We start from the raw sequence: 25,836 nt of genomic DNA, 5'->3' as shown, positions 1-25,836 counted from the left end.
GGCTAGTGGCGGCATCATTTCGATCCAGTCCATAATCACTAGCATCGGTATGACTCTTTCGATGAAAATATCATGTGCTAAACGGTTGTCTAGTGCAATGGAGTCCACCAGGGGACTCTTCCTTTATTAGCAGATCACGACCAACTTGTGTCCGGAGAATTTCAACGACATCCATAACGTTGTAACCATAACGCTGCAACCCTACGAGCTGAGAAGCACGCAAACGGCAAGATGAAGCGGCCAAAGGCACCGCCTTTTTACGTATGGGCCTGTTTGATGGCATCCAGTGTCCCCATACTCTTTGGGTGCGTGATAGTATAATTCAGCATTTGAGTTGAGTGTTCGAACCATCATATCACTAACAATATCTCCCAATGATGTAGTTTGGACACGGGTAACATTGGTCCTGTGACGACGATGCCTGCGTTTCGCAAGACCTTTGGTGACTTTTCGCCTACCATCCACGGAGTGATTGTTTCGTCGGTGCTCATCTCCGGCGCTTTCACGGCGCTCGTCGCCGGAGTTCTTGCTCACAGGTTTGGCCAGGTCCGCATCTTCTCAATAGGGGCTTTCGTCTTTGGTGTTGGAGCGGCTGTTCAATCCTCTGCTTCCACCCTCGCTGCTTTCATAGTTGGACGCCTTATCCAGGGTGTAGGCGAGGGCTTGTTTGTGAGCAATGTATGGGTTCAGGTTTCCGAAATGTCTCCAACTAAAGTCCGGGGTACGATGACGGCACTGCCGCAATTCACCATTGTTATTGGTGTGGTTTCCGGTTTCTTCATCTGCTATGGCACTTCCCGTCTTGGGGCATCGACGTCACTCAGCTGGCGTATCCCGTTGGCCACCACATCAGCTCTCGGTTTCTTGTTGTCAGGAACATATTGGTTCGTGCCGGCCTCCCCACGCTGGTTATTAGCCAAGGGTCGAGTTGACGAAGCGCGGTATGTCCTCGTTCGACTGGGCTTTGACGATGTCGAGCGTGAAAAACTGTTGGAGGAATCTAATAGCCAAGATCAGGCCAACAACCCTGTTGATGAGACGCTGTGGCAAGGCCTCAAGCAGACGTTTGTGGGATTCAAGGAGGCCTTCTCAGCACCGTTCCGTGCCCGCACCGTGTTTGGATGCTTCATCATGGGCATGCAGCAGCTTGCCGGAATTGACGGCATCTTTTACTATGCGCCGATTTTATTCGAAAAGGCCGGACTGAGCGGTGAACAGGCGTCCTTTTTGGCGTCTGGAGTTTCTGCATTGGCAATCCTGGCAGTCACCATCCCGGCCACCTTTCTGGCGGACAAATGGGGGCGAAGGACCTCGAGTCTGTTGGGAGGCATCTTGATCACAACCCTCATGCTCGTGATGGGATCTCTGTATGCGGCTGACAAGGTCCATGCTGACAGAGGAGCTGGTAAGTGGGTGGTTATCGTGTCAATTTACTTATTCGCAATTGTCTTCAACGGAACTTGGGCCATTGGCTTCCGTACCTTTTTGATGGAAAGCCTTCCGAGGAAGACGAGGAGTAGTGCATCGAGTCTTGCTCAGAGTGCCAACTGGGTATGTAATCGATGATTTGGATGATTTCGAAGCGCAGAATGCTAACTAATGCAGTTTTCAAACTATCTCGTGGCCCTCATCACGCCAGTGCTCATTGCAAAGTCGACATACGGAGCCTATTATCTGTTTGCCTTTTCTTCCCTCTTCACCACCATCATTGTGGCGCTGCGCATGGTTGAGACACGAGGCCATAGCTTGGAAGAGATTGAGCAACGATATGTCCAGAGCCGGGGCATCTCGACTGGTATGTCGATGCCAATGGTGAGGATAAGGCGCGTCCAAGCCACTCAGTAGGTAGGGAATTGATGGAGCATCATCCGCTTGGGTCTTTGGTAGTTTGGGAGACGGGTGTGATGTAAGCCCAAATAATATTCACTTGAGGACAATACTAATTAATCTTTTGTAAATGGCTATACTCCGTAATTAACAAGCAAATTTTGTTATTTCCATAGCGGCCTATGTAACGCAATCCGATGTAGCAATGTGACCACTCAAAGCAATCTGTCGCTTGAAAAGATATATGTCACCATTGGAAGACTCATTCTAGGATGAAAGTAAACAAGATTGCAGCTGATGAGCCAAAATCTAGTACGGACATCTATGTAAACCATACTAACTAGGTAGATATACCTCAAAAGGTTGTGCAACAAGGCATTGTGATACCGATAAATCTCAAGATCCTAAGTTAGGTACATTGATATTGACATTCAGAGGGCCTGATTTTGTTTCTTCTTCTACCTGTGATATTTCGCTGGTGCCCAACAGGACGTCTAATTTGTGGGTCCACCTGCATCTGTGCATTTAGGTTTCGATTTCACAGCATCTTTAACCTCTCCCCAGAGCCTATATAAACAAAAGAAGCAGATAGAATTGATTGGAAAACTATTGGATTACATTGCTTTCACAGCATCTTCAATATCTCCCCAGGGCCTTGAGAGCCTCCCATCCCACGCCTAGCCTGTTTAGTACCAGACAATGGACAAATATAGGATCGCAATGCACTGATATAATGGCGGCTGAGGGAGGATAGAACTAGCTGATATTTCTCTTTGTTTTTCTTTCGTTCTGTATCGTCAGGTTCATGGCATCTCAAGCAAACTCCAGGCCGATATTAGTGACAGAAGCCATCATGTGATTAGGCACGTGCAGAGTCTCCTGTACCTCTGCTTGCACCAACACCTCAGGCAAAATGGTGGTACTGGGGAACTGACACGCCAGGCTCCACTCCCAATTGCAGTCCAAAATCATTGGAGCTGCTTTTTTCCAAAGCGTCTCAACACCATCAATCGCAGACTCTCAAGCTTCCCACGAGGCAGAGCAGCGACGACGAGGCTGAAGAACAGCAGCTTTGTCAAACACACACAAACAATTTTTGAACAAACAAAAAGAGCTACACTCGTAGCCTCTCATCGTCAAGATGGCGTCCAACAAGCTCGGCAAGATGGTGAGTCGCTTCTCCTCCCCGCCGTCTCTTGGAAGCGTTGACGTTGACATGGTTAGACTGACGAGACGTGATTTAGGCCGGTTACGTACGAATACGCCCTCGATCCCCCGTGACGTTTGGCGTGATGGACACTGACGAATCTCCCAGATCAACTACCGGATGCGCGTGACCCTGCAGGACTCGCGACAGCTCGTTGGCCAGATGCTCGCCTACGACCGACATATGAACCTCGTCCTAGCCGACACTGAGGAATTCCGCCGCATCAAGCGCAAGAACAAGACAGCTGCTCCCGGAGGCGCACCGGCGGGCCAGACCATCGTGCAGGAGGAGAAGAGGACACTTGGCTTGGTGATTGTTCGTGGAGCACACATCATTTCCCTGACCGTCGAGTCACCTCCTCCCGCCGATCCTAGCGCTCGATTGGGCAAGGCCACCACCGGCGGCATTGCTTCGACTCTTCAGGCTGGCCCTGGCGTTGCTCGACCTGCTGGCCGTGGTGCTGCGGCCCCGATTTCTCTCGCCGGTCCGGCTGCTGGTGTTGGTGGAGGTGCTCCCCCTCCAGGATTCCCATCTTTCCCTGGAGCCCCCGGTGCTCCTGGAGCTCCTGGCTTTGGAGGACGAGGTGGTCGTAAGTTGATGCCTCCAACTGTTTCGAGAGCCATTGGTACTAATTCCTGGACTGTAGCCCCTCCCGGATTCCCTGGCCAGTTCCCTCCCCCCGCGGGTTTCCCAGGTGCTCCAGGCTTCCCTGGCGCGCCTGGATTCCCTCCTGGTGGCCCTCCTCCTGGCTTCCAGCCCCCTCCTCGACGATAAAGAAGCTATATGAAAGCTCTAATTTCTGCGATACCCACGCGCGCAATCTAGTCCAAATATGACGTCCCGGGGGGAAAGGAGACGGATATGTGTGACTTTTAGAAAATGGGAGAATTGGAATACTTCGCTAGGAACCGCTGTTAAATGATCAAGGGTGGCGTTTGGTGATGCTGAAAATGACACTTGGCTTGTAATCTAGCATCAACCGGGTACATTAAGCTATGAATCGGAATTCTTTTTTTCATACACGTCAATTTCAGAAGCACGTAATAACAATATTCCAGTTCAATGTTGTGAGATTGGCTGAGAGTCAAACACTACTAATGTTTGGGAACTCATGTGAACGCAGACTGATACGAGAACTGGTTTATATCTGTCCACAAGAATACGATGTTATGGGGCATGATGATTATGGCTGAAGGCTTCCATGGCAATCTTTATACCCATATAAGGGTTCTTTTTTTATTCATTGAGATTCAGGATATCGAATCCATGACTAATATACATTTCATTTGGGTACACATCTCATCCTCTAACAATCCATTTTTACTCTCACAAGACTTTTTCTCCCAGCGCAGGGCCTCCCTTGGGAATCCCGTTGACGAAAATCCGGCTCACCAAGTCGCTCTGGTGCTGCTCAATCATCTCTCGCAGCACACTCCTCTCCATTACCACCTTGCCCGTCTCCAGCAGATCCTTGATATCGACATCGTCCAGATCAAGTGCTCGTCCATCCCAAGGCACTTGCTCCATGGCTTCGTACAGCCTGTCTCTTCGGTCGCCCGTGACGAAGAGCGTGCGGCCGTCCTCACGACCGAGACCCAGCGTGCTCAAAACGCCAGACATGTACTTCTTCAGATACGCCTCCCTCAGGCCGTCCTTGAGGTACTTGTCCGCCACCAGGTCGAAATCATGAGGCATCGACAGCTCCATGCCGTCCTCGCAGACAATCAGCTCGCCCCGTCTATACCGGTAACTCAACGCCGTGCGCCACGCCTTGTCGTAAACCTTGCGGTTCAGTCTGGTTCCAAAGTCGCGAGGGTGAGGACCAAACGACTTGCCACCGCCTCGCAGCAGGGGGCTCTGCCTGGTACCTTGACGGGCTCTTCCGGTTCCTTTTTGTGGGCGCATCTTGCGGTGCGAGCCGTGGACGTCGTGGCGGGTCTTGGAGGATGCGGTGCCCTGCCTGGTGTTGTCGCCCTCGTAGACGACGGCGAGGTGGAGGAGGTCGCGGCGGAGGGGGAGGTAGAGGTGCTGGACGGACCATTGCTCGAGGGATTGCGGCTCGAGGGAAGGGAAGCTGTGGATGGTGACGGGGACGGTTGAGACTGTGTGGTTGGAGGGGTTAGTCGAGGGCTCTCTCGAATCTTTGGGGGGGTCTCGTGATGGTCGCTCACTTGGATTCCATGACTGGATGATGGACTGTGCAGAGGCTGCCGACTTTGTAATCTCCTTTACCGGTGATTCGGTAGCCATTGACCGTGTGAACTGTCTGCTGAACGCTGTCGTCGCCGGCTATTTCGCAAAAGGTCAGCCTCTCTCATCATATCAAAGACTTTTCGACTCTCTCTCTCAACACACCTTGGACGCAGATATCCTCAGCGCAGCCATGGCCTCGCCGAGGCACCCAATTCCCTTTCCAGCCATTTTCGACAGCGACTTTGTGCAATGGCTAGCTGTCGCTCTCCTTCTAATCGTACGTTTAGAGTGACGAAAAAAGACGGGTTCGATTTCGGTGGTGCAAAGAAGCCCAAAATGCGCAGCGGCGTTTTCCGCCTCCGGCCGCCGAAAATTTCAGCGGGGCTAGTTTTGCAACTCCAAAGCCATTTTGCACCACCACCAATTGAACAACTTCTCTTTTGATATCACGAGATCCCGTCCAATTCCCACAGCACCGCAGCCTCAACAATGTCGCGGTGCCAGGCTGTTGCGAGGCCATTGGCACGGCAGCTGCGCCAGCAATGCGCAATCCGGCCCTTTACGACGGGAGCTGCCCGCGCCGCCGCCGAAGTGCAGCAGCAGCAACAATCAGCCTCGTCATCTGTTCCTCCTCCAGCCCAGCCCAGCGCCCTCGATCTCGACCCCAACAGCGTGCTGCCGGAATTTGAGGCCGACCTGATTAAGGCGGGCAAGATGCCCGTCGGCTCGCGGAGGCGGAGAGTCGCCATGCGCACCACGGCCAGCATTCCCTTTGAGCAGCTGCCGTACCAGGCGTTCCAGGAGGCGAGGGCCATTCTTGCGGCGGACCGACAGGAGAAGGTGGCCAAGATCCAGGAGGAATTGGCCAAGATTGCGGCATTGGAGGGCAAGGACGCTTCGCTGGTTAAGGGGGGGCAGTCAATGAAGGATACCAAGTTGGCGAGTTTGAGGCGCTATGTCGAGCAGCTCAAGATTCAGGCGGATATCAACGACCCTCTGGTCAAGAAGCGCTTTGAAGACGGTCTAGGTAAAGAAAGAAAAACGCTCTGATTTTACCATCAGAATGATATACTAATTGTATACTCTAGGAGACATGAACAAGCCCATCTACAGGCACTACGCAGAGCGCAAGTGGCGCTCCTACGACTACCGCCTCATCACCCAGCGCATCAAGCAGTTCAACATCGTCCCCGACGTACTCCCAAAACTCGACCCCGTCGCCGACGTCCAGCTCTACTTCCGCCACAGCAAAATTGCGCCCGGCGCCGTCGTCGACTCCCTCGTCAGCGAGCACCCGCCCCGCCTCCGCGTGCAGGTCTTCGACGCCGGATCCCGCCTCGTCTCCCTCGTTGTTCTCGACGCAGACGTCCCCGACGCCGACAACGACGCCTTCTCCAAGAGATGCCACTTTCTAGCGGCAAACATCCCGCTTAGCCCGGACAGCACGAGCTTGCCACTCAGCCGCATCGTCGCCGACGACCAGCTCGCCGTGCCCTGGCTGGCACCCGTCTCGCAAAAGGGCGCCCCCTACCACCGTCTGGGCGTCTACCTGCTGCAGCAGAAGCCTGGTGAGACCGTCGACGTCGCCCAGCTCAAGCAGCTGTACGCCGCACGAGACGGCTTCTCGCTCAAGTCTTTCCGCGACAAGTTCAGCCTCACCCCCGTAGGCTTCAACATGTTCCGCTCCGTCTGGGACGAAAACACCGCGGACGTCATGGCCCGCCACGGCATCCCCGGCGCGGACGTCGAGTTCAGGCCTGCTCGTGTCCACAGCCTGAAGCCGCCGGTCAAGCCCCGTGGCTGGGAGGCCAAGAGGCAGGGTCCCGCGTACAGACACCTGTGGAAGTACACGAAGCGCATCAAGGGCTTGTCGAATGCCCGCGGATGGACCAAGAGGAGGTAGAAGGGGAGGGGAAAAGGCAAGGAACAAAAAATAGAAAGCTCATGATATTATTGTACGATATTCTTATGATGTGTATAAAAACAAAATGGAGTGTTACGTTTGGTACCAGCATATTGGCCCGTGAAAAGGAACCACATACCATGTACTACTACCTCCTACCTACAAGGCAAAATATTACGTTTGGAATAAGGAATCACAGAAGAGGAACCAAGTACTAAAAGGATGAAGGATGAAAAAAGTCCGCGTTTGATATATTCGTCGGCACTATGATTAAAGTAAAGTAAAAATATGTACTGTACTTACAAAAAACTGGGCGGTTCGGGATATTTTTCCACAAAATACACATCAATCCTCGAAAACGCTTGCCATTTGCCCCAGCTCCCTTTTTTGTATATCACCCTCCTCCTCCATTGCAAAAACAGTTGCAAGCTTTCGGTCCCCCAGAGTGTTCCCTTTTTTCCCCCGTTCCCTCTCTTGGCAAAAAGTGACAAAAGCTGAATAGGTACCAAGATACTCAGGGGCTTGTAGTACCATAGGCCATGTAATGCCTATTAATTAGAGAGCCCTTTCATTAATTACTCTCCCAGGTATATGCTTTGTGTCATAGCCATGCGTTATGGCTGCGAGTGTCGCCTTGCGTCTCATCAAGTGAGTCGGTGCTGGAGCGACGAAATGGCGTCGAGCTGCAGTTGCTCAGTGTGAATCGTCATGTAACCTCTCTGCTCCCCCAAAAGGATAAATCTATGCATGGCTGCCCTCAGCCTTTTAATTCCCTCATTGATCTTTTTCTGATCCTTTTCTTGTATTTTGCCAATTAGTTTCAGACAGCTTCTCCAGTCAGTAGCTCGTCAGGCATGTAGTCGAGGTTGATGCCCTCATGCTTGTGGATTGGCGATTCCAACTGGGAACGTTGCGATTCTGCCGGCGAGGGCAAAGTGCATGACCCAGGAGCTGCATTGTTTCGTTTAGTGATTATGTCCAGACATATAATGCCAGCTGCACCGGATTCTTCACCAGGCAAACTCACCATTGGCGGCAGCTGATGGACGCCTCTCGCCCGGAGGGTCCATGCACCTCTCGACATATCGGAGAGCTTCCTTTTCGATCCAGAAATTGATATTGGGATCATTGCACGCCGCATGCGCCATGAGCTGGTTCTTTATGCGAGTGACTTCGTCGAGGAGTGCAAAGTATTCCACGCGCAGGCTGTTGTGGCGGAGCTCCATGCCCGACTTGGTCTCCTCCAGCTCCAACACCCATTCCTTCTTTTTCTGGCGGCATTTGGACGCAGCGATACGATTGCGCTCCAGATTCTTGCTGCGTTGAGCTGCATCCTCCTTCTTTGCAGCAGCTCCTCTTCGGGCCAGCTTTCGTTTTTGCGACGGAGGCGGCGGCGGCGGCTGCTCTTGTTGGAGCTCCTGCTTTATTGTTGTTGCCTGGGCCGAAGAAGCCGTCTTCTGTCGCTTGGAGCGAGGTTGAGCTTCCGAGGTGGACGCATCGACATTTTGGGCGGCGGCCTTCCTCGTCCTTGTCATCATGGTGGCGGTGGCTGTTGATGTTGATGCTGCGCTGGGAGCTGTCTTAGTCGGCTTGCTGCTGCTGCTCTTATTGTTGTGATTGCTGCTGCTTTTGGCGGCGGAGCTGGCGACAATCTCATGAGGGGCAATTGTCGAGTCGAGGCTGCCAATGCTGCTTCGGTGGTCCCCAAAATACTCAATGGAGCTTCCGGGCGACAGCAATGGCACGGACGGGGGCGTTGTAAAGTGCGAGTCCGGCGTGGTGGTTGCGTATGGCGAGAGCGACAAGCCGGGATCGACAAGCGAATCGATGCCTTCTGGCTGGAAATCAAAGGGAAACCCGGAGCCTGGAACGTTATCGTGGATGCCCAGGCCGTAATCTACAAAAGAAGGACTGTCGTTCATTTCCGCCTCTTGTTGGGAAAAGGCCGAGAGTGGTAGACGAGGTGAATAACACGGGCAAGCAAATCGTCAATCAAGTGAGGATCTGCTGCTCAGTTCAACTCAACTGCCAAATGTCCCGCGACAGACACAGACAGACAGGGCTCTGATAGCTCGGTGAGGGGATCGCTGTTGGAGCTCTCCAAGGCCGCTGCGGGGCCGTTGCACGGAATCTGGGATCCAGGGGGGGGTGATCCGGGCCTGGGAGGGGAAGCTGAGCAGTTCGTCCCTCTCAATCGCAGGGCAACGAAGCTGAGTGGAGCTTGGACAGGGTCGATCGGCCGGTTTGACAGGACAGGAACAGGATGGGATGGGATGGGATGGACAAAGTTGAAGGAGGGAGAGAGTCGATCAGATCAGAGAAGAAGTGTGAATTAATTAATCCAGTAGTCGATGCAGCTGAAAAGGTAAAAAGTTGATCCAATGCCACATGGGGGGGGCGGATGAGAAGCTGATCTTTGTCTGAAGCAGGGGAGGGGTGGGAAGTGGGAGGAGATGGAAGAATGGAAGAATGGAAGCGAGGGCGGCAAAAGATCAATGATAAGAGGAAGCGAAGGGTGGGATCGATTGATTCACACAAAGCAAGAGGCGAAGCTTTGGGCACCACCAAGTAGCAAGTAGGTACAAGTAGTATGTAAGAGGTACTGAGACAATCAGGTTAGGTCAGGTCAGGCCAGGTCGGGATAGCATTGATAGCTGTCGAAAGGCTGCAAGCGGGAAGACAAAGACAAGCATCCAAGTCTAAGCAGAGAGACAAGAGGCAAAGAGGGGGGGCGCAAGAGCTAAATGGTTCGACGGTACAGCATCATGCACCCAATGCAATGCACCAATCCAAGTTGCAAGTGAGGGACGCTATTATAAGCAAGGGAACAAAGTACGGCTGCTAGTCGAATCAGATGCCCGCATCCGACTGTGCTTAGGGTGCGCCTCCAAAGCATGTCCCAGTCCTGTGTAGGTTATGGTTATCCGGCATCCTGAGAATCCTCAGGAATTAACCTTTGCGCCGAAACGGAGGTGCGGGCAAAGGCTGGTTTGTTGCGGATTTGTTGAACAAGAACCGGAGCGCCACCAGGGAAGTGAAAGTGAATGAAGCAAGCATCGGGTGATGGGTCGATTCGATTATGAAATGGAAGCCTTCAAAAGCACGGGATTCTTGACAATCAGTCACGCTGGTGTTACATACCTACAGTATCTGGTACAGTACTGCATTTACATCTACATGTACGTCCATCTACCTGTTGCACAGCATTTCTATGCCAAACGGAACCGAACCGTGCCAAGTACACCGGAGTCCATCCCCGGCATCCGCAGATACATGGATTACAGTAGAGACATAATCCTGCACAAGTGCATACAGTTGCTGTACAGTACAGTCCCTCTTACATGTAAGAGAAAGAGTCAGTCAGGTCAGCCCCTGTGGCAACGGAGGAAGCATTGCCAAACACGAACCAGGCCAAAGTTTCACGTTCCTGTTGTTCCTCACCAGGTTCGTTCGTTCCTTGGCCCCCATCTTGTTCTTGTTTGTACTGTACGGTACCATAGGGAAGATACTGCGCACATACCTGACCCGAGTACCGAGCCCTTTCAATCTCCCCCGACTTGTACCTCTGTCCAGTTATTGCCCAAGTAACAAAGCAGCCCCAAACACAAACACAAAAACACACAAACACATGCCGGGACATGCTCTGCCGTGGGCTGTGGCGATCCCTGGCAACAAAAAAGTGTGGGAACCTCGGCCAACGGGTGCCTCTAGTGCGATCGCGATCCGGCCTTGCGATCCACGGCCATGGCCTGGAGGGAACCAGCCCAGCCTGAGCTTGTATCGCCCGGGTTGTGGTGTGTTCTTGCGACGTTCCGACGGTGCTGCTGGACAAGTCTCCAGCCAGTACCCTCTAGTTGCTTAGACCGCGAACACAGCAGCGAGACAGCTTGCCACGCCAGCCTCGGGCGACTCCCGCTGTACTTGGCCTCGACTTTCCCAGTACCTGTCCGCGGGGTCCCAGCAACAAAGCGCCCACATCACACCGGCTGGATGGGGGGCCACTCTGCGAACTAGAGCCCGCTGCCAAGCTGCCGTTTGCAGCGACAGAGTTCGCTAACCTTGTGGCGTGTGTGAACCGTGAACCTACCAGAACTTACCTGTACTTGCTGTACTTGGCATGGACGTTGAAATCGATCGATGGCTGTGCTGTGCTTTTTGCCTTGCTCAAGCTTCAAGCTCAAGCCACAGCACAGCACATTCCGCCACCTGGGGGAGCTCTCTCCTCCCTCCCACTACCATCGCCATCATCCATCGCTTCCATTTCTTTCGCCCATTTTCTCAAATATTGCGCCTTCAATCCAGTTCGTTCCCGCTTCCCGTTAGGCCCGTCCACGTCCAGCAGCTTCCACCACGGCCAAGGTCTAGGCCTTGGGCTGCGATTCCACTGAAGCACCGCTGGCTGGACACGAAGCTGCCCGGATGTCGCGACAAACCACGGCCTAGAAACGCAGGGCCCGTCCGTCAGGCAACAATCCGGCCGCAGGCATTTCAATGCTGCATTGCCAGGTTGCACCCTGTCCTGTGCTGTGCTGCAACGCTTCTGCAGCTGCATCCACGCACTCTGACACGCACGCTCTTCATGCCCGTGCCTTGGTTTTAGATGCATCCTGGCCGCTGCCATTGGCTGCCGCCGGCCACGTCCACGTACCACAAAAGCTTGGTCCGACTCTGCCCTACTTCCGCACAAGGCATAGCTCCCCTGGCTATCCGGACGGAGGCTTTGCTTTGCTCTGCTTTGCTTTGCTTCGGCAACACGACGGGACAAACAGCCAGAGACAGAGACAAAGCAGGGCCAGGCTTGCAGGCGAAACTCTGCTCCATACTTTCTGGCTGTGTTTTAGAATGTGGCCCCCGGACTCTTAGGTTTTCCCGCTGGAAATGCTATTTTCCCTCTTGCTCCAGTCACTTGCTTGCTTGCTCGCTCGCTCTTACGAGTATATCCCCGGAGCCTTTGAGCCGCTAGGTAGCTCCGGCGAAGTTTAACAAAGCGGGCGTTCCTGGAGCTGGAGCTGAAAAACGAAAACGGGGACATGCTACAGCCCGCTAAGCCGATTGATGACTTGGCCCGTGGTCTTAGTGAGCACAAGTAAACCTGAAGCTACTGTATGGAGCAGCTCCTTCAGCCATTTACCCATTGCTGCTGAGGTTTATCCGCAGGGAGCCAGCCAGTCCGGTCCAGTCCAGCTGGTTCTGCACCGGACCGGGGAGGCAAAAAGGCGATGGACCCAAGACCGGAGAACAAAGTTTGGCCATGAGTCCCCAAAACCAGGTAAAGAGAAAAACCAATGTGCAGATCACGGCAACTTTAACGGCGTCCGGTTAGCTGATGACAACGAGAGGAGCTAACGATGCGCAGACAGTATCATGACAGGCCGTCAGTCGATCATACCACTTGTGATCGATGGGCAAGTCTGCTTTTCCCATCAGGCCTCTCCGGACTATTGCAGCTCTAGGTTTGCTTTGCCGTAACACTAGCTGTTTTTATTTGATCTTACAACTTGACTTGCAGAGCTTGAGAAGCCATGCAGGTTGGCATTTTGCTACCCCGCCGTCAGCTCTCATTTGATGTCGGCACTTTCACATGGCGGGCTTGCCGTGATGGGTCTATGCGAAAGCCTTTAACGTTGGAAAAGTTCATCAAGGTAATTACATGAATCAGTAACAACGCCATGGAATTTGCCTAGAACCATATCCGATTCCAAGACGACGAAAATTTGGCTCAAAGACTTATACCCGACCAGAAGCCGAGGGCGAGACAGGACAATGGCAAATCACCTCTCGCCGTGATACGCCAAAGGCTTATTTACACAGTTCGAAAGCTCCAGGACAGCTCGCCGACTTCGCTCCGGCTTGCCTACACCCTCTCCCTTCTCCCATTCCCAGGCAGCATTCCGTTCTCGCGCAGACAAGCTTCTGTGGCTCACAAACAGAGGCTTTCCCATCGGGAAGCTTCTCGCCAGCGCTCCAAATGGCTGCACACCTGATCCCAAGAGAAGCAAACGAAAGCAAGGCAAGCAAGCAAGCAAGTAAAATGTGTTTCGGCTCAGTGCCTGGCGCACGTCGGCGCCAATGCTACCTAAACGTTATCAAAAGGAGGGCACCAATCATGTGCGCACAACCAGACGCAGGTTTGCGGGAGTTTGATGCCGTCGGGCGACAAAGATGGGTGTGCGCCGCGAGGGCCTTCTAACAAAGTACCAGCTTCGTTTTTGCTGAAGACATTGGCCAGTAGGTCGAGCTCCAATGGCGACGAATGGATTGGACTGGCAGCCAGCAATGTGCAAATAGACATGGTGCTTACTGCGTGAGTGGATTTTGTATATCTGTCTCCCGCAGTTGGTCAATTGGGAATTTGCCAAATGGATAGCAGAAGCTGTAGACGAGACAAAACCAGACAACGGCCCTCTGGATCGCTCGGATAGGGCAGGCTAGATAGAACCTTTGTGTGCTGTGTTGCTTGTAATACTCGTAGTCTTACAGCGTTGAAGCTGTCACAGCTTAAGCCGGTATATCCAGGCCCCATCCCTGTCTAGGATATTAGACGTCCAAGCTACTGAAGCTGGTTGTGTAAAGGAACAATCTTCATCGACAATGTGGAGCTTCTCTCGCTAAGTACCAGGCTCAGCTGGTGGTGACATTTCGATGTGAAGTTCCAGACTCTTGAATAAGACGATGCTTTTTACGCCATGAATTTCAGCAGCTCGCCTCGACTTGCACAAGCATGTTTGAGAGCCGAGCCACTGGGTGACGAATCAGCCAAAGGAGTGTCATGCCAGTCTTGTCCATTGGCCACTGCTTCCTTGGTGCAAGAACTGAGACGAGACGGCCAGTTTTGCTAACATACAGTATTCAGTATTCCGTTACTGTACAGAGTGAGAGTGAGGCCTCCCCCCTCTAACTCTTCTTCCTCTTTCCCTCTCCTCCCCTCATCCTGGAGCTAGGCAGGGGAGCTATTACACAGCTCTAGACAGCTAGAGAGGGGGGGAAGAACTGCAGTAATGGAGGGGCAGCAGCGGGCACGTGATACGCCTTATGCCGTGTCACCTGATCTCGCGATATTCGCCAGGCTCTGGGCATCGCGAACTACACAAAAGCTGGTGTAACACGCGTTGAGGGGTTCCAGAGAACAGCTGCGTTTTTTTTGCAATATTTCAGAGTTCTCGACTGACTTTGACGGTACATTTCACGCCCGGTTGATAACAGTATAGACTGTACTACAAACTATCTAGACGAACAAGCACAGCAGATATTATACATACAGCATAACACGACAAACAACATCATATCACCATGTCTGAGCAAATGTCCTCCCCGCGCATCACCGCCTCCTACCTCGACAACTTTGTCGGTCGCGTCGTCACCATCGTTGGCAAGGTTACGCAGCTGCGAGGCGACCAGGCCACAATCGACGCTGATGGAGTCGTCACCATTCTATTGAACCGCGTACGTACGCCCTCCCAAATGTCTACCAAAAGCAATGCAACTAACAAATCATGTCTCATTCAAGGAAGCTCATCTCGCCCATGGAAACGCCGCGCAGGTCATTGGCAAGGTCAACCCAGATCTGTCCATCAAGGCCCTCAGCACTCGCGATGTTGGCCCCGGAGTCGGTATGTCTATCTTCTATTCCCCTCCCCTCCTTCCAGCTGCTGTATCCTCGAATACCTTTGGAAGAGAACTCTCGCAACTGACAAAACCAGACATGACTCTCTGCTCCGCCGTCGCAGAACTCACCCACCAGCACAAGGACATCTTCATCTCCGACAACTGACGGGTTCCGCCAGGCCACGGCGTCTCGCCGCTCCGCAACATCGAGCCTCAGCACCAACCGCGCATCGCCATGGTCTGGCCCGGCCAAAACCAAAACCAAAACCCCATTGTTGAATCATCAAACGCAACTGTAACTGCATCTTCGCCTTCGCATTCGTCTTCGTCCTTGTTTGAACCGCGTCCTCGTCCGTCTATTGCTCGTCCTTATCGCATTGCGTCTCCTCCTGTTCTTCGCGCCTCTTTTAATAGTCCTCCCAGCGGACCAGACTGGAATCACCATCGCCAGCAACAGTCGTTCGACCTCGTCCTTTACGATCCTTACAATCTTCCGCCACAGGATGTCTCCGCCGCTGCCTCTCAATCTACCTCGTCGTTGCCTTCGACGGCTCCCCCTCACGGCTTCACCACCATGCCGGGGTCCTTCTACTCCAACCCCGATTCTCGCTCCAGCTCGCCATTTTCCGATGACGAAGAAGACATGTTCCGCCTCGCTCACGATATCTCTCCATCGTGGCAATCCAATAACCCTTACAACTCCCACTTCTCGCTGCCATCTCCTCGGGATGCACCTCGCATCTCCCCCTATCAACCTATCCCTTCCGCCCAACCTCGTTCCATCTACGCCCCCTCATCATCTGCTTCTCCCCCTCCATTCACAAACATGACCTACTCCACACAAGCCGCAGACTCCCTCCCCTCACCACCGAGCTCCCAGCGCGAACGCCCTGCTTCCCCCTTCTCCGTTGCGGATTCTCTGCCCACGCTCCTCCAGGATGATTCACATCAGCTCGCTTCTCCGCCAATGAGCCCGATACGACGACCTCAAGTCAGGAGCCGCGGTAGCTATGTGAGGGACGCGGAGGATAATAATGCCCTGGCGCTCAATGCGGTGCTAGATGGTATTGGAAGGATGCAAGTCGACATGAATCTGGACCAGGCGGGAAGATGGAGGATAGCACGTCAGAGGGACTCTGACTCTTCTTGGTAGTATCAAGGATTGTCGATGCTGCGAAGTGGTGACTCATGGAGGAAGTGCATAAGCCAATGTACTCAGATAGATAGAGCCAAGTTAGATTGGAGGAAGAAACAAGTGTATCGAGGAACGTTTACATGAGGTCAATTTTTATGCAGCACAATACAATCATGATTTTCTATCCTAAAACTATTACTAAACAGCACACCTTTTTTTTCCCCCCTTTTTTTCTTCTCAAAAACCCATTACTGACCAGAAAACTATTCAATCTTTGCCAACCACAAACTATTCAAACCATTCCATCATCTCACTAGGGAATATTCAAAAGTCTTCATCCGCCATCTCCCACACATCCAAAGAACTCCCACTCGTAGTAACTTCCACCGAACCAGAAGCCTCACCCTCTTCCATCTCAAGGTACTCCTGAGCAGCAATCCACATCGCCACCGCCGCAGACCCAAAGTCCACCATCCGGGGACTCGTCACTCCATCCAATCCGTGAAAATCTCGATGGTGTTGTCCGAGTCCATCCGTCGAAGGCGCCTCTTCATCGCTCTTGCTCTCATGTAAATCATCTTGCACCTCCTCAGCAACAACGCCGTCAAACCTGGCGATACCAGAAGCTTCACTCCCCAAACTCTTTGTAAATCGAACTCTACAAGCCCGATAAGACCCTTCAGCATCTCTTCCTTCGAGGGAAATCACCTCGTCATCGCCGCTTTGACGAGATCCTTCTGCCATGGCCAGAGAGCTGTGGATGCTTCTGATCCGGGTCGTGAATCTCTGGAACCGCGCCGCCTTTCTCTCGGCAGCTTCGGCTTTTTCTTTCCATTTCTGAATCTCCTTGCTGGCGGCTCGCGATTCTTCGTTCGGAGATGCTGATTGGGATTCTTCTAGCTTCTGTATCCGTTGCTGGAGTTGTGCGGCTTCTGCTGATTTCATTATTAGGAGTGTTTCGAGCTCTTGGAGTCGATTATTGTTGTTTTCCGTCCCATTGTTAGGACTAATATGCATGGGTGCATCCGTTTGTGTGCCCCTTGCTTGCGTTTCCGCTTGTATAGATCCCCCTCTTCTATTGGCAGATGTCTCTTGTGCATCATTCTATTGATCAACAAGCGGCCATGCATTTAAAGATGTACTGCGTTTATTGTTCGCCATGGATTTCAGCTCCACGTCGCCAGCAGCTTCAGGATGCCCATGGAGGATCTTGGTAGAATGGTAAAGTTTATGAGGGCTGTTGTTAATTTGATACAACGCGTGTTTATCTTGGTATGCCCCTTCTGCCAGGCCGAAAGCATCTTTTGGTGCCCCGACCTTGGGCTTTCGAGTCGTCAACGGAGACTCATGCGGATCTTCAAACATGGCCGCCAAGACTTTGACAGATCTCCTTTTTGTTGGTGTTTTATCTTCACACGTATGTTTGCTATTGTTGTCGTCATGGCTGCCGTCTGATCCAATAGAGATCAAATCTGGCAACCGAAGCTTCTCATGAATGACAATCGAACCATCTTGACCAATTGCCTTTAAGTGAGGAGCCATCCAACGCGTATGCTCATAAAATCCATTGGCTTGCCCGCACCGGATGGTTTCGGTCGACGGAGCCGGCTGTAAGAACGGATCCTCCGATTCTTTTATGTATATAGGTGGATAGACGTGGTAAGATGATTGCGTGCCTCGAAGTTTCTCCCCACTGCGCGTGAGTAATCTCTCAAACGCCCTTCTTCTCCCGTGTAGTCTATCTGACAACGGGGACCTAATGGTCCTGTGAGTTTGTGCTTCTCTACTCTCACGTCTATTGGTCCCTTTAGGTGTCTTCTTGGATCGGACTTGTGAAGGGGGCGTTTGTATAATATTCCTGGCTCCTGAAAATGTATTGGATGCTGGTGAGTTTTTGTAAACACCACAGTGATTCGTGTTGCGGGAGGATACGCGCGGGGGTATGGACTTCATAGTAGTGCTCTGGGTAATACCAGGGGCACGATTTTCAGCCGATAGTCGACTGACTTCTTGGTAGCTGCGGGAATGCAGTAGAGGCGTGCTGCCATTCTGGCGAGCTCCAAGGATTCCGCAATTGTGCTCCTAGCACGATTGCTTTAAGGACGGTGTGACGTTCCTGGTGCTGGTCGAAGCTGGCCCAACCATGCCACTAGTAGGCGTGGTAGGGAGGAAAGCTGTGTTGGAAGGATTTCTCTGATGTCCCTCTTCCATGGTTGGACTCATTCGAGGAAGAGATGATTGTCTGGAGGGCCCTCTGCCACTTCCCCGTCTAGACAACCGTGATCCTGCTGACCTTGTTCTCCTGAGTGAGAGTGAGACTGTGGTAAAATCCAAATTCTGATCTTCGGCGGGCAAGTCCCTTCCATTTTTTACACCCAAATCCATTGTACGATTGACCACGAATGATTCGCAGATGGAGGACTCGGAATCGTCATGCGTCTCTTGCATTGGCGCCGTCTTTTGGTCAGGGTTCGCTGCCAGTAACAGCATCTGGCGAACGACATCTTGCCAGTTGGAAATTACCATCTCGGCGATGTTATTTACGACTTCGACCTTGAAGAAATCCGGAACATCAGGATTGCGTCCCTTTGCTTTTTGCCGATTGTGGCGCTTCTTTGCTGGTATCGGAACCAGGGATAGGCCAGAAGTTGATGAAGACTCCTTTATGTCATAGTTGTCAAGCTCGTCTAACCCAACCAGCAACGAACCAAATATAATTCCGAGAGCATGATATGACATGAGCTCACTAGGCGCGGAAGCTCGACCATCGGCATCACTGGCCGGCGATTGTTCAGTGGCGTGGCCAATAAGACTGAGCAAGCCAAAGACTGCACAAATTAGATCCCGTTGGAGTCGCGAGTCAATAGTTTGGATAGCCAACGCAATGAGTCGTGCACGAGTCTTTTTCAGTTTCTCTGCTGGAACGTCCAGTCGATTTTGCAGTTGTGAATAGATTGCAAGAAATGCATCAAGCAACGTGATCGATCCCAAAACACCTATTGGCAACCCCTTGAGAATGCGTTTAAAGGTAGAAGCCACGTCGTGGAGATGATGCGGGATGGATGTTGGCAGGGTGGGTTGATAGGTGGTGCTGGATATATGAAGGTCACTGCCACTAGGGTCACAATAATAATCATAGAGAGCCTTTGTAGTCTTGACGGAGCCTGGGATTCGGAAAACGCCTCGAAGATCGGAGTTCTCAGCAAGGTACTGAGCCGTGGCTCGAATGCACGTCGGAAGAGCCAAAGGGTGAGGGGAGAATCCTGGGGGTAGATACAGCAGGCTGCTGCCAGTCAACCGCACCAAGTCTTGAATATCAAGAATCCTGGGCTCTGATTTAGAGCGAATGGAGGATCCCAGGTCCGAGGTGCTTCGTTTATGCGCCCAAAGCCCAGGGGCTGCCTTCTTTGGCATCGACTGGTTGGACGATCCTCGAAAGATTCGAGAGAGCCAACTTTTCTTTTCAGGACTGGAAGAGCCACTCTGCAACAATAGAAAGGTTAGAACAACAACAGGCAGCTTCATCACAGGAGGCAACAACAGAAGGGTTAGAACAAAAACAGGAAGCTTCATGACAAGAGAATTTCTTTTATTTACCCGATTGCGAAGATGAGCGTCAAAGTCCCCAGCGACTAACGGTCTCACTCCGTGCTGATGGCCATTAGCTTCAATACAAGTTAATATAGTGGTTTTGGATATGTTAATCTACCTTGGTTGCTACCTGGTTGTATTTCTCTACGAAGACGGATCGATCCTGTTCTTCACCTCCATCGTTGGAAAAATTCAGGGTTCTGGTGCTTGGTGTCCACGTGCGGCTGGTGGGTATGGCTGGATTGTTCTCTATCAACTCTGGAATGACTTCAGAGAGAGGGAATGCTTGCGATGCGCTGTTTGGTACATATCGTGCCCGGTTCGCTGGAGGAACAAAGGCTGGCTCCGCAGACTGGATGCTCCGGGGGTTACTGCGTTGCCGGGACGCAGATGAGCCAGACAAGGGGTTGGTAAACGAGACCATGTTGACTAATGTCGAATTTGAGATGATACTACGTGATATTGTAGTTGAGGCGATATTTTGATGATTTATCAATGGTGAGAATCGATAGAGAGAGTCGGCGTGATGGAGAGAGGTGTATACGCCTATGACGAAGATGAAGATGGACTGAAAATGCTTCGATAAATCTCTGTCAAATTGTAGAAGAGAATCCAATCAAGGCGATCCAAAGCGGCCTTAACCAATTCCAGCATATATGTATGCTTCTTGTTTTGATGTCAGTCGCTCGGTATGATATTCGTCGTTCTGCAACTGCTCAGTAACACCAGAGGCTCGCAAATTCTCGTAACACTGAGTAGAATGTTCCAAATAGCGTGCAGAATCAGAGAGGGAAGAAGTATGGGAGGAGGAAGGGAAGGAGAGGAAGAAGTGGGAGAGGATGGGAAAGAAGGAGAGAAGAGGGATGGGGGCATTGCCGAAGCAACGGCTTTGGCCAGCGCTGTTATCAAAGTATAAGATAAAGAAAAGGTAAAAGAGCGCGTTGAAGTTATTCGAGAAAAGGCGCTGCTCTGAACCTTGGCCAGCGCAGAGAAACAGAAACTCTATGTCACGCCCAGAGAGCCGCGCTTCTGGTGACTTTTCCTGGATACCACAGAGGTACCCATTTCCTGATTTCCTTCGTCTTATCTTTTTGCTCGTGAGGCGAATTGCAGCAGAGTTCAGCAGGCGAAACAAGGTGTTAAAACCAGACGGTGTAGCTTTCACAAGAAATGATAGCAACAGCCCCAAGACAAGAGAATCAAAAAATGCTTCTTGTTAACAGTCTCAACCTAGACAATTTCCAGCCAAGAGTCTTTGGCTTTCCGACAACTGCCCAAAATAACCAAAAAGAAACCTACCTTACAAAACTCTATCGGTTGAATGAGAAAGAGAAAAAAGGGGGCTAAAGTAAGTATGTACCAGAATCCTAGCAATTCCCCCATAGTGCTACTCGTCGTCATCCCAAAAATCACCAGTACGCCGCACAAGATGTATCCTTAATCTTAATCCCCGAGCCCATTCTTCCGTGTACAGCCTCCATCTTGATATCGTGTTATGCACATGCACCATTGTCGTCGACCATTACTCCGGAATATCTTCTTCGCCATGAAGCAGCACGTATTTGAGGATGTCGGAGAGCGAAATCACACCCTTGAGCTTATTCTCATCATCGACCACAATCAATCGGTGGACGCGGCTCTTGCGGATTGTGTCGAAGATGGAATCCAGCCTGTCGTCTTGACTGCATGTGAAGATGCCCGGGTTGTCTTCGGGCCGCTTGCACAGTGCCTCGCCCACGCTGCCGTTTAACTCGTCGTAAGCCCCGCCCTTGATGCAAGGTATAATGTCCACGGCTTCAAAAGCATTGAGAACTCTGTTTTCGGAATCGACAATGGGCACGCAGCTAATGTTGCCGTTGACCATGAGGTTGATAACCTCGAGGACTGTGGTTCCCATGCGTGCAACGAGCAGGTCGTTGTAGGTGCCCAGCTGGATCTCGCGAAGCGTCTTCTTTAGCAAAATCGTATTGTGTTCGTTATTGACAGCGATGAACTTGAGGATTCGATATTGCGTAATGACGGAGATGACGGTCTCTCTGCCGGTCTCTTCATCGACGTCGACGAGGGGGATCCTTCGCGCACGAGTCTTGAGCATGCGTCGAAGTGCTTCGTACAGGGGTCTCGAAGGATGGACGGAAACAGATTCAATGGGAGTCGCCCCAATGGCTTTTTCGATGTCTAGGTACGTCACAATTAGCCCTGTGCTACGACAATTGCAGATGGGGGTCAGAGGGGAATAAGCACCTCTCAAACTAGCCAGGCGAAATTGATCCAGCTTGCTCATCTCATCGGGGAACTGGCAGTGATACTGGATCACATTGATGTAGTCGGTCGCCGTCAGGATGCCGGCGAAGCGCGAAGTGTGCGAATCCCATAGAGGGGCAGATACAATGGCTACAGTAGTTTCCCATTAGCATCGTGACAAAAGCAGCCCCTAAGGTGGTGCGGGGAGAAGCGCGGGGCAGAATAGAGAGCCCGATATCGTCCTGGGATTGATTGATTGATTCTACTCACAGTTCTGAATCAGGATATTGAGACTCTTCTTAATGAGCAGATCCGTGTCGAGCACAATGAGGCGGAAGGATAGGGGGAGCACATCGTAGCTGGTACGCTTGCGGAGGAAATCCCGGATGGCTTTCTGTGGAGAGGCAACACGAGGTCAGCAGGGGAGGCGATTGAGAAGAAAGAGTAGAGGAGGAGTAGAAAGAAGGAAGGGCAAATGTAGAGAAACACATCTCTCTATGGCGTGGCACCGCTATCGGTGCTGGCCAACGGGAGGGAGGAGGGAGGGAGGGAAACAATAGGAGGATAGGCAGACGTACCAAGCCTTGTCGCTGCTCCTTGTCAAGGGGACTCAGCGGCTTGGGATCCGGCGCATCAGCCATGGCACCAGCGTGGAAGAGATACGACGACGGGGCGACAAAAGGAGGCAGCGCAATGGATGGCGGACGAAGCTTGAAGCCCGGCGCCGGAGTCGAGGCGGGTTCAGACTCAGCAGAGCCGGGAGTGATAGCAGCGGATGCCGGTGCAGATCCAGAAGCAGATCCAGAAGAGCCGGGCGAGGATCGAGGAGAGGATCCGGGGGACGATGCAGGGGATGCAAGGCTGCGGCGAGGTGCAGATCCGGGCTGGGGAGCGGGCGATGGCGATGCTCCAGATGTAATCGTAGCAGATGCGGGTGCAGATGCAGGATCTGGTGCTATGGCTGCTGCTGGTGCTATTGTTCCGGGAGCGGGTGTAGCTGCGGATCCAGGACTTCCGGTGCTGTCGCCAGCAGTGATTATTACACTGCTATCAGCGTTGATTTGACTGCTGCTGTTATCGAGTGAATTGTTGTTGCTGCTGGTGATGTTGTCGTTGTTGTTGTCGCTGCTCCCACCGGCGATGGTGTTGTTGATGCCTGGTCCAGCTGCAGATGCTGCCGCTTGTCGGCTCTCCATATCACTATCGCCAGGCGCATCAGCAGGTGCGGGGGCCAGCTGAGCGCTAGCAGCCTCCTCGCTTTCCTTCATTCCAGCGTGTCACAGGCGCTGGAGCTCGGCTGATGTCAACGGACTTTTTGGCTTATGTGGTCGTGCAGGAGTTCAGTTGTCGCGAATCTGCATGTACGAGCACGGAGGCAGACTCCGATTTGGTCGTCAGTTTTGGTGTTCTTTTTTGGTTTCGGGACAGCAAAAGACGCAGTTCAACGGATGCGACGAAACAGGCAGCGCTGTGGCCGATCTCGACATGTACTCGTACATACAGCGGCTGCGGCTATTTCTTGTAAGGCAAGGTACATCAAATCCAATGGTAATTACACCTACACCAAATGGGGCGGATTCCGCGGTACATGGATGTCTGTAAGTACATACGAGCACATCAAATTGATTAATTTACATCCAGATTTCCCCGATGCTCACGCCTGGAGAAGCAGCTTTTGGCGGCGATCTGCTGCGCTGCGCCATGTGTCTGAGGACGCAACGGTTTCGGGTCTAGACATTCATGGATCAATGGCGGTTGTCTCGGACACGGTATTTGGCCCATACCAACATGGAATTCATTGGACTGAACAGATAATCCAAATTGCGAATTGCATTCAGGTTGGTAAGTACTACTGGGAAGTATAGTAGATACAGTGTTTTGCCTCTTTATACTTTATATTGCTGAGGGAACCTTATCAGTGGTGTACATACTCTGATAGATAAGGTGAAGCAACACACACACACGCAATTCGTCATGCCCGAAAATGGAAGATCACAGACCAGTCAATGTATCAAGACAAGGTTCAGCATTGCAGCCGCTGCACACACGGGGCGAGTTGATTGTCCCAGCCAAATTGAACTCGGCGCCGGCCACACCCTCTTTCCTCATAGTCTCATGTTATCTATCACTTCATGCGCCTTGATATACGACAAAGGCAAAAAGGCAAGTCATGCTACGCCCGTGCAGAGTCATCCCGTCTGACGTCACCGCGCCGGATTCATCGTAGACCCTTTCTTTCGATGCGAATTTCTGCAGGGTAAGGTGAGGTGAGGCGATCCCGTTTGGTGCAGCTGCATAAAGCACATGTGCTGACTGATCTGATGCAAAGCAGTTGAATCCTTCTCCCCGTGGGCACGATAAGATAATGTGGACAGCCTACTGTAGGTAGGTGAGTGGTGACGGTGACGGTGATATCAATCGATGCATGCATATGTATGTACCTAGGGTATGTAGGTAGGGATTTTGTGGCATGGCGTTGATTTCGAATTTCCCCGAGGCCTTTTGAGAAATTACGTGCTCATTGGCTCTCAATTGATGTTTGGAGTCGCATTTGAGTTTCATGGCTTATCGTCCACCGCCAATTGTCTCTCCATCTCTCCATCCAGGGTAACCAACCAGCTGGGGATGAGTCAAGATCAAAAACTCCATGCGGATGAAGCACGTTCCATAATGTTCTCTTACATGCAAGTACGATACAGCCGAATTCAGATTACCCAATGCTTCGTATCCGTGGCGACATTCTTTTGTATCATCAGCATCTACTACTAGTATCTGGTGGTCACAAGGTGCAGCCAACGTTCGAGCCGAGCTCCATCAATCTGCACATCTCCGCCTTTTGGCCCACGAACATGCCCAAACCAAGCCCCAGCGAGGCTATCGAATGTCGGGTTGAAAATTTTTCGACCAAAGAGCCTATGCTCAACTCGTCATTTATTATCGTCGTAGCCGCCGATACGCCTGAAAAAATCCAAAGACGGTAGGACTGCGCAGCCAATGGGCTCCTTGACAGCTGGACTCGCAGGACTGGTTCCGCTACATTACATACGTGGTTTGCGGACCCGATCCCCCTCCCCCTCAAACGCAAAGAGTCCAACCCAAGACACTGCCTGAACCAGCATAGACCGCCGATTCGCAGGTTGGCTGGGCCCCGAGCGCTGCGAATGAGGCGGCGGTTGGCAGATACCCATGTTTGCCATGCCCTCATAGCACCGTCTGGCGTGAACACGTAGGATCCCGAACACTTAATCATGCCGCGGTGAAGAGGTGCAAATGGTCCAATAGACGCCGGTAGAGGAGGTATGAATAAGACGGAGTGTGTCGTGCTGGCCGCTGTTGTGCATACAAGTACTAGTAGTAACTAGCACCAGCATGTAAGGACAGGCATGCAGCATATCTTGTACAACAATAGGATGCATGTTTCATCTACATGTACGAGTATGTAGCGGCATTGATCAGCGCCATAACAGACTACGTAGATGCCCGATAGCAGGGGTTGGAGTTGGATGGACCGTCCAAAACTGAAAAGAAACCTAAACCTGATACCACCTCGCCTCGCCTCACCTCGAGTCTGAAGCTCTGCTCTGCTCTCCAGGTTTAAACGACGTCCATCCATACAGTAGTCACGCCTGTCCTCTGACCGCAGTGGGCCACCACTAGATGCCCTTCTCCAAGCACTTGTGGCCGCATATCGTCCAAAGCCCGCCTATCTGAGCCCTTGACTACTGCCTTAGTGCTGCCAGCAGACTCCGTATTACTATTCCCAATGCCGCCCAAGCAAGTGGCCGCCTTGCATGGGGGTCTTGTCGCGGGAGTACTTATGCGCGGCGTGGGATTTCCATGGCTGCCGCAAGTACCGCCTCGACGTCTGGTCCATGTGCTTGTGACGACTTCGCAGCGACCCCCTGCGACCCAAAGGCCAAGGCCTAACCGTCGTCGAGCCTTGGTGTCCAGTCAGTCCCTTCCAGAGCCCAGCCTAGCCCTTGCCCTTCTCGAAGCGATCAGTCCGATCTTGAGAAATAGAAACGGATTGTCACCGCATCGCCCGCGGAATCCTCTTGCCGTCTTGTCTTGTCTTGTCTGCCCCCTTCTCACTTATGCTCATGCTCATGCCCTTGCTCTACTGTACTGTAT

The 25,836-nt window shown here is 52.2% G+C and overlaps 10 protein-coding genes across 10 annotated transcripts; 5 read left to right on the top strand and 5 right to left on the bottom strand.

Annotated features, from left to right (window-relative positions):
• Window positions 1-231: 231 nt before the first annotated feature.
• Window positions 232-1,845, top strand: T069G_00135 (sugar transporter domain-containing protein; the record flags this gene model as incomplete). The annotated part of the gene is made up of 3 exons (XM_056167345.1): window positions 232-305; window positions 384-1,551; window positions 1,606-1,845. 3 exons carry the CDS (start codon window positions 232-234, stop codon window positions 1,843-1,845), a joined length of 1,482 nt encoding a protein of 493 aa, XP_056032661.1.
• A 1,123-nt stretch (window positions 1,846-2,968) lies between these two features.
• T069G_00134 (LSM domain-containing protein) lies at window positions 2,969-3,808 on the top strand (the record flags this gene model as incomplete). The annotated part of the gene is made up of 3 exons (XM_056167344.1): window positions 2,969-2,995; window positions 3,143-3,623; window positions 3,681-3,808. The coding sequence occupies 3 exons, from the start codon at window positions 2,969-2,971 to the stop codon at window positions 3,806-3,808; spliced, it is 636 nt and encodes a 211-aa protein (XP_056032660.1).
• Window positions 3,809-4,360: 552 nt separating this feature from the next.
• Window positions 4,361-5,455, bottom strand: T069G_00133 (ribosomal protein l4/L1 family domain-containing protein; the record flags this gene model as incomplete). The annotated part of the gene is made up of 3 exons (XM_056167343.1): window positions 4,361-5,136; window positions 5,206-5,323; window positions 5,390-5,455. The coding sequence occupies 3 exons, from the start codon at window positions 5,453-5,455 to the stop codon at window positions 4,361-4,363; spliced, it is 960 nt and encodes a 319-aa protein (XP_056032659.1).
• A 261-nt stretch (window positions 5,456-5,716) lies between these two features.
• On the top strand, window positions 5,717-7,130 carry T069G_00132 (phosphatidylethanolamine-binding protein domain-containing protein; the record flags this gene model as incomplete). The annotated part of the gene is made up of 2 exons (XM_056167342.1): window positions 5,717-6,254; window positions 6,316-7,130. 2 exons carry the CDS (start codon window positions 5,717-5,719, stop codon window positions 7,128-7,130), a joined length of 1,353 nt encoding a protein of 450 aa, XP_056032658.1.
• An 820-nt stretch (window positions 7,131-7,950) lies between these two features.
• On the bottom strand, window positions 7,951-9,052 carry T069G_00131 (bZIP transcription factor domain-containing protein; the record flags this gene model as incomplete). The annotated part of the gene is made up of 2 exons (XM_056167341.1): window positions 7,951-8,081; window positions 8,158-9,052. 2 exons carry the CDS (start codon window positions 9,050-9,052, stop codon window positions 7,951-7,953), a joined length of 1,026 nt encoding a protein of 341 aa, XP_056032657.1.
• A 5,368-nt stretch (window positions 9,053-14,420) lies between these two features.
• T069G_00130 (replication factor A protein 3 domain-containing protein) lies at window positions 14,421-14,901 on the top strand (the record flags this gene model as incomplete). The annotated part of the gene is made up of 3 exons (XM_056167340.1): window positions 14,421-14,573; window positions 14,638-14,740; window positions 14,831-14,901. The coding sequence occupies 3 exons, from the start codon at window positions 14,421-14,423 to the stop codon at window positions 14,899-14,901; spliced, it is 327 nt and encodes a 108-aa protein (XP_056032656.1).
• A 69-nt stretch (window positions 14,902-14,970) lies between these two features.
• On the top strand, window positions 14,971-15,888 carry T069G_00129 (uncharacterized protein; the record flags this gene model as incomplete). Its single annotated transcript, XM_056167339.1, has 1 exon — window positions 14,971-15,888. The coding sequence occupies one exon, from the start codon at window positions 14,971-14,973 to the stop codon at window positions 15,886-15,888; it is 918 nt and encodes a 305-aa protein (XP_056032655.1).
• Window positions 15,889-16,194: 306 nt separating this feature from the next.
• On the bottom strand, window positions 16,195-16,815 carry T069G_00128 (uncharacterized protein; the record flags this gene model as incomplete). Its single annotated transcript, XM_056167338.1, has 1 exon — window positions 16,195-16,815. One exon carries the CDS (start codon window positions 16,813-16,815, stop codon window positions 16,195-16,197), a length of 621 nt encoding a protein of 206 aa, XP_056032654.1.
• A 1,324-nt stretch (window positions 16,816-18,139) lies between these two features.
• On the bottom strand, window positions 18,140-19,885 carry T069G_00127 (rhoGAP domain-containing protein; the record flags this gene model as incomplete). Its single annotated transcript, XM_056167337.1, has 4 exons — window positions 18,140-18,172; window positions 18,268-19,353; window positions 19,468-19,521; window positions 19,580-19,885. 4 exons carry the CDS (start codon window positions 19,883-19,885, stop codon window positions 18,140-18,142), a joined length of 1,479 nt encoding a protein of 492 aa, XP_056032653.1.
• A 1,098-nt stretch (window positions 19,886-20,983) lies between these two features.
• On the bottom strand, window positions 20,984-22,973 carry T069G_00126 (CBS domain-containing protein; the record flags this gene model as incomplete). Its single annotated transcript, XM_056167336.1, has 4 exons — window positions 20,984-21,639; window positions 21,706-21,855; window positions 21,976-22,099; window positions 22,284-22,973. 4 exons carry the CDS (start codon window positions 22,971-22,973, stop codon window positions 20,984-20,986), a joined length of 1,620 nt encoding a protein of 539 aa, XP_056032652.1.
• Window positions 22,974-25,836: the final 2,863 nt, after the last annotated feature.

The sequence above is a fragment of the Trichoderma breve genome, chromosome 1, assembly GCF_028502605.1.
Source record: "Trichoderma breve strain T069 chromosome 1, whole genome shotgun sequence".
NCBI lineage: Eukaryota > Fungi > Ascomycota > Sordariomycetes > Hypocreales > Hypocreaceae > Trichoderma > Trichoderma breve.
The sequence above is the reverse complement of the archived record's forward strand: the minus strand, read 5'-3'. Positions and strand labels throughout refer to the sequence as shown.